The sequence below is a fragment of the Blennius ocellaris genome (genome assembly GCF_963422515.1).
Source record: "Blennius ocellaris genome assembly, chromosome: 5".
NCBI lineage: Eukaryota > Metazoa > Chordata > Actinopteri > Blenniiformes > Blenniidae > Blennius > Blennius ocellaris.
The window spans coordinates 18,972,662-18,983,241 of NC_137654.1; the positions used below are offsets into that span (position 1 = coordinate 18,972,662).

The 10,580-nt window shown below is 38.9% G+C and overlaps 1 protein-coding gene across 2 annotated transcripts; it reads right to left on the reverse strand.

Annotated features, from left to right (window-relative positions):
- Positions 1-4,922: 4,922 nt before the first annotated feature.
- Positions 4,923-6,514, reverse strand: LOC308130731 (waprin-Phi2-like). 2 transcript variants are annotated; one of them, XM_080497171.1, is made up of 4 exons: positions 6,385-6,492; positions 6,137-6,280; positions 5,578-5,715; positions 4,923-5,498 (listed from the first exon to the last, which is right to left on the reverse strand). In XM_080497171.1, the coding sequence occupies exons 1-4, from the start codon at positions 6,485-6,487 to the stop codon at positions 5,365-5,367; spliced, it is 519 nt and encodes a 172-aa protein (XP_080353297.1). In that variant the 5' UTR covers positions 6,488-6,492; the 3' UTR covers positions 4,923-5,364. The 2 variants fall into 2 exon arrangements, with proteins under 2 accessions (XP_080353297.1, XP_080353298.1); XM_080497172.1 differs by lacking the exon at positions 6,137-6,280 and having other exon boundaries at positions 6,385-6,514.
- Between the last annotated feature and the right edge of the window lie 4,066 nt (positions 6,515-10,580).

A 10,580-nucleotide genomic window follows, 5' to 3' on the forward strand; every position in this document is an offset into this window, starting at 1 on the left:
TGAAGACTATTCACTCTATATGCATAGCTTTTCTTTTGAGAATCACTGATTCAGTTTGTATTTGTTAAATCTCAGCCATAATTGAAAGACATTTTCCCCGATGTGAAGGCCTCACATCTGTTTCTTGTTTTCATGTGTACCTCCGCATTAAACCACGATCATTGGTTTGGGAGATATTTGGTTGAAGCTGGATTTCCCAAAACAGATGAGTGACGAGGAACCATTCTGTACCATCAATGTTGAAGAGAGAATAGTTTCTAGAGTTTGAACTATAAAGCATGTTCAGTGACTTTTGAGAAGCAAGTCTGAACCTCTGATATTATATGACAAAATGATCTCTCTAACCAATAGCAATGTCTATCCCTACAACGGATCATGATTTTTGAGCATGTTTGAATGTAATTTGAATTTTTCAAGGCAGGCCCAATTCTTACCAATTAGTAAGATAAACATAATCACCCACGTTAAACTTTCCACTTTTCAAAATAATAAGACGAAAAATGTGAGTTCCAAACTTTTATCTCTAGTTCCTCTCTGAATAACCGCAGTAAATCCTTTGCTGGACCAACATTATTAATTGACCATGGCTGGAAACAGGAAAAAAAAAAAGGAACTACAATTCCAAGATATCCCTTTCATAGATAAATCTATTAAATTCCAAACAATGGTAGAAATCAAATGACCTGCTGCTTCATTGCAATCTTTCTCCATCTTACCATACATCTGCCTGGAACAACCCAATGTTTTCAATCAAGAACAAAAAAAAAACAACCTTTGCATTCACTTTCTTAAAACCTGGATCAGTATTTTCCACAAGAATTAACTTAATAAAACATGAGACAAAACCAGGGCTTTCAACATTCAATAAAACACTTGGTAAACAAGCAACTAGAGTGAGTATACTCAAACACCAACAACAGCGAAGCTTGGCTTTTTCACAACCTTTCTGTAACTAACAATCAACCGATTGTTTTCGGCTGCGTTTGGCTCGACACAACCCAAGGGACCAGCACAACTCCAGCAAACAGGAATCAACACTACTGCTGCTGCAAGGCTGTGATATGGACCAACTGAGGAAACGCTGGATTTTCTAAGTGGAAACCGCGAAGTAGACCAAACTAACACTAATATAAACAATGAGCTGATTTGATCTTCATCCAAATCGACATTGAAAAGTAAATTAAAGTTTAAAAGACTTAAATAAGAATTACATTAAAACAATTCTGTATACTCAAGGGGAATAAAGAACATTATTTAAAGCTTGACCAAGGGATAAAATGCTATACCTGATTCCTGTTCCTGTCTTGTGCATTTTGACTCTTGGCATGGTTTAGTACTCCTGTTTACCAACTTTAAAGTAGAATTCCCTCCATTGCATCCTATTCAGTGTCGCACAGTGCTTCAGCCAATCCCATCCAACTCATGGTGAAGGCCAGATATACTCTGGACTGGTCTCCAGTCCACCCACAGTCAACTCTACAGGTAATTTAGGGTCATCATTTTACTTTACATGCATGTTTTTGGACCACGAGAGAAAACCTGAGTTCCCAAAGGAAATTCCTAGATTCGTGGCACCAGAGATGATAAAGACCACATGTCACTTTGATTAACAATGATTGATTGATTGATTGATGTGAAGTAGGTCAATGCTGTCATATGGAAAGTTTGACTTTTGAACAATGTGTGCTTCAAGTGAGCTCTTCCTGTTGGATAACATTAGTAACCAGCTACAAACCACACTTTTTTCCTTTTCTTTTCTAGCATCAAACAAGTTTAACATGGCACATTTTAGGCTTTGTTATATCCAAAGGTTTAAACTTTTTTGAGGTTGTGGTGAAGGATATTAATATTTCTGATCATTACTTGGATTCCTTTTAATCTCAGCTGACTGCAGCACAAGTAAAACGGTTTATGACCCAACGTCTCATTGATGAAAACAAACGCACATAATTCACCCAGATGTTCACTCACATGCCAACTCTGCCCTCAGCTCCTGTCAGTCACTTTATCGATAACTTCAGCTCTATCGTTACAAATCTCAGTCATGCCATTGACAGGTTATTGACAGCCCCAGTGAGAGCTAAAGTTGTATGCAGTAGGAGGAAAAACCTCATGGATGAAAGATACATTAGTAAAAGCTCATTCAAAAAGCCCAGTACTATATGAAGAAACTGTCCCTGCCTTGAGGCAGGACCACCATTCATAATCCCTTGTAGTGGTGAAACCTTAGCGTAATATCACAATTGGTATTTAACATTTTTTTCCTGCTTTGAAGTGGAAATGCAATTTTATTTAAAGGCAATGACACATTAAAAAATGCCAATAAGTGAATCACTTACATTTAGTTATTTTATTGTTTTGAAGTATTTTAATTTCCAATGTTGGTAAATAATTTGATACTCGGAAGTGGGTAAATCCCCTTTATACTAGTATAAAGAACACTTGCTTGAATGTAAAAAAAAAAAAAAAAAAAAAAATCAATGTCAGGTGAAAGACTATTGTGTCTCTGTCTTGTGATATAATAAAACTCTCACCAGCAAAACGGTATCGATCTTTGTTCACAGCTGCGTCACTCGTTACTGCTGCCATCTGATGTTCAGCTTTGGTCTTTACTCTTGTGTGAAAAGTGCGACTCTTGGTGGACAAAATAGGAAAAGCATGAGAATGAAAAGAGTCAAAGTCTCTTCCATTGAAAGACTGCAAAGTCTTCTTTGGATTTTCTTTTCCTATATGATTGTATGTCCCTGATTGAGGAGGCATGAATAAAGATAAATGAGGGCTGTCTGTTATTGCACCTGAAGGACCCAACACTTCACTGTTTGGGAGCAATTTGTCTCCATCCCTAAAAGAAAATCTGTCGATTAAATCTGATCATGACAAGGGCGTCCGTTTCTTCATCAGATCATTAAGTTTAATTAAAAACAAAAACTAAGTAAAAGACTTGCCTGTTTCTGTAGATACCTAATCTGAAGAGTCGAGCAACGCCACCTCCCTCATTCCTGTTGCTGATTACGTGTGTGTGTGTGTGTGTGTGTGTGTGTGTGTGTGTGTGTGTGTGTGTGTGTGTGTGTGTGTGTGTGTGTGTGTGTGTGTGTGTGTGTGTGTGTGTGTGTGTGTGTGTGTGTGTGTGTGTGTGTGTGTGTCATTAGGTTTATTCATACATTTTCTCTTCTTAACTGTAACATTTTATCCTTTAGTGTGAAAATGCCCCCACAAAAAGAGGTGCTTTCAAAAAATAACGGGTTAGGGTTGAGAATGGTGAGAGACCCCTCACTCGAGAAATACAACAGGTAAGAACAACATTGAATAGTTTCTCATCGACAACATACAATAATAGACACCACACTGCAGTTTGTTAGTCATTCCCTGATACAATGTTTGTGCTCTAATTTGGTTATATGTGCTGAAACGTTGCACTGATCTATACTTTTTCCACAAAATCACCCACAAGATAAATAATTCACAATCCACAACACATTTGTGACCCTATATATATATATATATATATATATATATATATATATATGTGGAAACTCAAGAGCTTCATTTCATTAGCAAATGGGGCATAATTCTGCTCCAGCACCTCATGCACCAGCAGTTTGTGAGATGAGAAACTCCAGGCCCTGCTGCAATAGTGATTGATTGTCACCATCTGACTATAATTCAAAAAGGACTGTGATAATAAGAACAATATTTTAATCTGGACCAAGCAGGAAGAAATGGAGTCTAAGGAGTTTTTGTTATTATAAATATGAAAGTTTTTTTTTCCATATTATTAACTTTATCTGTTTTCTTTTTTATTTGTTCCATCACTTTTCACTTGAACTTTATTCAGTGAAATTCTACATTCTTACATCTCATATCATAAAACATCTTTATCGGACAGCTGGTTCTCATTGCTTGTGATCTTTACCAGTTTCAACTGGAGAGCTATAGGCTTTGTGCTGAAGAGCTCATTTTTCTAAACGTGTATTTGGCACTGGCATTTGGATGCAAACTTGTTTGTTAAATGCTTTTTCCTGAATGTCTGTATAATTATTGGCATGTTGCATTAGTAGTTCTCTCGCTCATCGGCTTATTGTTAAACTTGTCTGTGCAAAAACAAGTAACAAGTACTGCAAATGTTTGAATCTGTGCTGTGAAGCAATTGACCTGAAATGATATTGGTTTTCCAATAAAGTGGAAGTCTCTCATATCCAGACAGAATGTTCATATACCGTTTGAAATTACTCTGGAGCTGGGCCTTTTATTACCTCCCACATTTTTCGAATGCCCAAGTTTTTATCTAAACAAACATGGCCCCATTTCTGGCAAGCGCATTGAGAAAAAAAAACACAGACCTCTCTGTGTTTGAGCGGTCAGTGATTATCACCCGTCACATTTGCCAACAGCAAGGAACACAAACAAAAGAAAAGGCAACATTCCACAAAGCAATGTGGTCAGCTGCACATGCCTTGTTTCCTTAATACCAGCCAGAGAGAAGTTTAATCACAGAACCTTTTCTTGAAGTGTGTGTGTGTGTGTGTGTGTGTGTGTGTGTGTGTGTGTGTGTGTGTGTGTGTGTGTGTGTGTGTGTGTGTGTGTGTGTGTGTGTGTGTGTGTGTGTGTGTGTGTGTGTGTGTGTGTGTGTGTGTGTGTGTGTGTGTGTTTATGTAGTTTGTCGATCTGGTATAGTTCAACAAAAGCTCAGTTTAAGATGTAGTTTAAGTTATGACGCAATACTGAGTTCCTGTTGCTCCAGAACTTTGTGTTCACATCTGTAAATAATGATTTTGTTTTTTTTCTGTAAACTCTTTCCGCTCTTGGCACATTTCATCATTTGTTTTCACAGTCATGCACTCACCTGCCTGTTAAAAGAGACCAGCAACATTGTGGACTGAGAAATGGCAAGATGACAAACTCATAACACAAATTTAGGCAGCAGTTTAATAGGATGTTTATTGGCGAGAGTGTCTCATACTCTAAAAACACCCATGTTGCTAATATATGCATGCTACTATTATGCAGAAGGTTGGAATACTCGATACATACTGTAGTATTCAACCACAATTTTATTAACATCAAAGTGAAAGGGAAGTAATCGAGAAGAAGATAAAGTAGGACATTTCTTCTGTATAGGAGATTAATATTTATAGTTTAAATGGGGAAAACATGAAAGAAAAATTCACTTATTTTTCCTGCTAGAACTCTTTAATGCAAGAAACACAAGTGTCTTCTTAGACAGCTAAACCTTTTTATGAACAGTGCTAAATGCAATGTCGCATTTTGGTGTCAGAGACAAAACACAAGTTGACTATTTTCTGTGTTCTTGCATTAAAGAAACTGACAAGTGCACTTTAGGGTGTTTGGGTGCAGGTGGTTTGATCAGCAGGGCTCACTGCAGGCATGTCCACAGGTTGTCTTGCAGCATTTCTGCTCCCCTGGACACTGACCATCATGATAGCAGTACTCGGCACACATGGGAGTACCCTGTGGAGGCCCGCAGCGTCCTGGCTTCACTTAAATAGCAAAGATAAAAAATACTCGTTAAAAGTACTAATCAGACAAGGACTATTTTTTCCCCCTTGATAATTTCACCTGTGTATGGTGTGATGCACTCGTGTCCACATCCATTGCTGCAGCACTTCTCGTCTTTGGGACAGTCGCTGTCGTCAGAGCAAAATTCAGCACACAGTCCTGAGCCCCACTGTCTGCGAGGACACCGTCCTGGTTTCGCTGAAGGGAGACAGGAATCAATATTTACAAGCAGCCCTAAACAAATAAAGTCTTCACTGAGTCATGTGACATTAAAAAACAATGCAGAAAATCAATACAGAAGAAATTTCACACCGGGGGCCAATTCTTCCTCACTATCCAAATATCATTCAATATATAGCACCATTATGAAAGAATCTCAAAAGCCTGGGCTGGCATTATTTCAGGAGGAGTGTTTCATTTGTTCTGGGAGCTTTCAAACTTTCAACACATGTGGCACGGCACAGTTTGGGAAAAAAAAAAATACTGGCGAGAGGCATGTTTGTTGCTGTTTGATGAAGCACAGACTCAGCCTTGAATTAATGGCAGTTGGGTAACTACTGTTAAACAAATGCATTAATAGCTGCCCACTTGAGAATAGGTGAAACATTGTGGTTCGTACTGAAAGCAGCGGGAACACAGACAGCTCCGCAGTCAAAAACACAGCATTTGTGTTCTGCAGGACAGTCTTCATCACACACACACCCTTTATGTGATGGAACAACATTAAGGCGTCGTGGACAGTGGACAAGTTTTGGTAGAATTTCTGAGAGAAAGGGGTTGTAGAGCAAAAACAGAGGTCAGCTGAAACATTCATGAAGCTTGCCTGGTCATATACCATGCTCTATAAAAAAACAAAAACAAACATACCTGTTAAATTGCCTCTATCCTCTGCAGAAGAAACTGTGTCAACATGAATAATAGCACCAAATGTTAAAAACAGTGCGCAGACTGTGGACCAGTGTTGCTCCATGTTAACTTTTTGCCCACAAGAGTGCAACTCCTCTTTGGACAAATATGTCAGGACATAGGCTATTGACTGAATAGAGTAGTCAGAAGATGCTGGGTCCTTGTGCCTGCAGAATTACATTTCCTGCCATTTAAAAAAAAATAAGATCTTATGAGAATAAATGCCCACAAACAAGGGACACATTCAAAAAACTGTAATCAATAATGTACTCAAACAACAGAATAGATGTTTTCTCCCATTTCAGCAGTTTTTCAACTCTTAACACCATGCAATCATGAAAAAAATAAACCAGAAACGCAATGATGTTGTGAGTCAAATGGGTTTACTAACTAAGATGGACACAAAGCGCAGACTCAGGCCTCCACGTTATACTTTGGAACTTTATAAAGATCCGGATGATTATAACACGCACAGGACAGACTGTTTTTCTTTGTTCACATTTTTAAAAAGTACTATTCAAAGGAAAGCCCACCCATGTTTTTGACATGCTCCGTTTTGCACTAGTTCAAAGCAAATTGTGTCTCCAGCCGCCTCCAGGCTTCAGTCCCGGCCCGGCTGTACCATACCACACTGTCCCATTCCATCTCGGCACATTTTGCACAATGGAAACGGGGCTGAGGTAGTGGAACACCCCCTCCCTTTGAGTAAGCAAGGGGGGATGAAACTGATCCAGGAAGAGGCATGGGCATCCTGTGAGGAGGAGTGTTAGTTGGAATGCGGCAGCTTGAAGCCCAGACTGAATGGGAGCAAACAGTTGAGTGTTGATTTTCCAGGAGTTAAGTGGTGGATGGCAGAGCCTTAGAAAAAACTCGAAAAAAAAATCAAACTAGACACACAAGAAAAGCCCGATATATTCTGCTGTCACCAGGTGATGACAATCACACACTCAGGCACAGATGAAAGACGTCGGGGTTGAGAACAGCAATCAAGACACAAGGAGGGGAAGTCAAGGAGTGTGAAAACGGACAGTGTAAGAACTTCATAATAACACCGGAAAGAGGAAATGTGCACCGTGGACAGTAACCCTCATTAAGAGGCCACACAGTGGGACAGTGGTTTGCATCAAGGTTAAGGGTTCGGATACCAGGTCTTTGTGCATGGTTTTGGTTTCCTGTCACAGTACAAAGACATCCACATGACATTAACTGGTGACTATAAATTGCCCATAGGTGCAAATGTGAGTGTGTGGGTTCTGTCTTTCTGTGTTTGTATTGCGCTTTGTTAGGGATCTGTTCAAGGTGTGTCCTAGTGAGCTGGGATTGGCTCCAGCGCCCTGCTAACCTGTACAAGATAAAGATGTATCGATGGGTGGATAATATCTCATCCAGTTGTACAGTTTCACCTTAAATGCTGCCTAAGAAGAACAGATCATTCAGCTTACAAAATGTCTGATGTTTTAAACCCAAAAATGACAAAAAATAAGTCAAAGAAATGTTTTTATGCAATAGTTTGTTTTATTAGCTTACAAAGAAAAGATTCAGAGCAAGAATTGTCACACCATCCTTTAACCAAAGAGATTTAATCATATAAAGAGCAATATTTGTGCAAAGTTATTAACCCTTTCACTTAAATGCACTGCAATGTAGTTGATTAAGTGGCAAAGCATAAAGAGAGAGATGAATACATTTTCCAATAAATGTTTTGATTATAGTAATAAAGAAACAACGCAACCACATCCCAGGAAATCAAATTCAGCTTGTAGTAGATTGTCAAATCAGCAGAGCCCACTGCAGTAATGGCTGCTAGTTGATCTCTGCTGAACACTGCCCCCTCATGAACAGCAGTATTCAGTTGTCATGATCATTTGACACCTGGAAAAAAAGAGGAAAAGAAAATATTTCATACTGTCAATTACAAGAAAGAACTCACAATCACACAAGATGAATTGAAAAACAACTTACAGTTTCTTTCATATGTATCACCCACGTCTGTATAGGGGAACACAAACGCGTTGACATCCTCTCATGCAGCACTTGGTAAGTGCTGGGCAGTCAGAGTCCCTATAGCACCTGTCCCTTCCAAATTTACCACAGTTGCGTGGGCGAGAGTTTAGGCACACTCTTGGAGAGAAAGCTAAATCGATATCTACAAAGAAAATTATAGCGTTTATTAAAGTGTTGAGGCTTTGTTCACTGAGCATATTCCACAGATTCTTTAGCTAGTTGCCAAAGTTAATCAGTTGTGTTGTTAAGAAGTGAGCAAAAATCACCACAGTAATATCAGCATGCGTCAGCATTGATCAAACAATAATTGCGGTTAAATTTTAGATTTATCATCAGTCACATTTTCACTGTGACAAGTGACAAAAACATTCTCTATTTAAAAAAAAAAAAAAAATTTCAAAGATGTATATAAAGTTTTAAAGTAAATCCTAAGGTTGTGTTCAACTGATGAATATAAGCAGACGGTTGCTGTAAATGTGATCCTATGGTTACTGCACTGCGATCCTGAGTTGGATCAAGCAGTGTAGAAAGTGGAGGGATATGTACAGTAATTCACATCTTACCAGTGTTTTGAAATGGAGCAACGCACATGCTTCCACATGGGTTGTAGCAGCACTTGTGATGTCCCTTGCACTGAAAGTCATTAGAGCACTGGTATTGCACATTCAAACACCAGACATACTGGAACCATTTAAAGCTGGGGCACACGCCTGGTTTGACTGAAAGGAAAAGAAAATCAAGATGTTTAGCAGAGGAAATTTGGACATCTGATTATCAGAATATATATGAAGTAACCGTTAAAATTCGTATGTTTAATCTCCATCTCACCTTGGTGTGGTGCAACGCACACACGTCCAAATCCTTTAAAGCAGCACTTGTGATCTCCATGGCAGTCATAGTCAAAAGTGCACTCATGTTTCACAGCTGAAAAACTCTTTGCATCCTTGAGCCCAGGTAAGCTGGGGCACACTCCAGATTTAACTGAAGAGAAAGGCAAATCATGAAAATGTGTAAAAGTTTTAGTTATGTAGCCCCGTCACGCTTAAGCCATAGTTTTTTCATATCCGACACTTTCACTATCTCAGTATCTGTAGATTATCCAACACCAAACTGACAAAAGACAAACTTACAAAAAACTCTCAAGTGCAACAAAGTCTTTTTAAATATGTCACTTCTTTTACATCTCACCTTTGATTGCTTGTGGTGCAGCACACACACGTCCACATCCGTTGTAGCAGCACTTCAGATGTCCATCGCATTCATAGTCATTACCACATTCATGTTTTGCATTAAAACACTTCACATCCCCGAACCAGGGCGAGCTGAGGCACACTCCTGACTTCACTGAAAGGAGAGACAAAGATGTTGTGACATTGGGACTCAGGAAAATCTCTTTAATTGTTGCTGTTGCCTTTAGAAATCTTATATTATTTTTCTCTTGACAAGGCTCAGTGTCAGCTTGTTATACAACAGTGTATTCATATACGCCAAACGTACAAAATACAAATGTCATTAAATAAATATCAAGAGTCTCAGCCAAAAAGAAGATAATTAGATGTTATTTCATCCAAATCTCACTTCTACCTTTTTGGGGTGCAACACACACTCGTCCACATCCTTTATCGCAGCACTTGTGCTGTCCAGCACAGTCATAGTCGTAGGAGCACTGATGTTGTACATTAAAACACTTAGAATTCCCAAACGAGGGAGAGGCGGGGCAGAGTCCTGACTTCACTGAAGTGAAAAACAATTCAAGATGTCAAGATAAAATGTATTCAAAAAATTCTAAATTACTAAGAATTTCCGAAATATATAACTTCATTCATATCTCACCTTGTCCTTTGACTGGAGAAACACAAACACGTGCACATCCATTGTAGCAGCACTTGTGACGTCCATTACAGTCATAGTCATCAGAGCACTTATGACGTGCATGAAAACACTTAGCATTCGCAAACCAGACCAAGCTGGGGCATTCTCCTGGCCGGACTGTGAAACACCGATTAAGATATTCTGAGTGGAAATCTTACAAACACGGTTTTTACTATTGGAACTTTTCTGACAAATGTTGAGTTTTAGACTTGACAATTCTGTACAAGGTGATCATACAACACTCTAAATATATAAATCTATAATGCTAAATGAAAATGGCA

Excerpts from the sequence above, each read along its gene's own strand:
- LOC308130731 (XM_080497171.1), bottom strand. The coding sequence starts at position 6,487 with ATGGAGCAACACTGGTCCACAGTCTGCGCACTGTTTTTAACATTTGGT. Across the intron at positions 6,281-6,384 it reads GGATAGAGGCAATTTAACAG|AAATTCTACCAAAACTTGTC; the intron begins GTATGTTTGTTT and ends CCTTTCTCTCAG. Across the intron at positions 5,716-6,136 it reads CTGTGTTCCCGCTGCTTTCA|CGAAACCAGGACGGTGTCCT; the intron begins GTACGAACCACA and ends GTCTCCCTTCAG.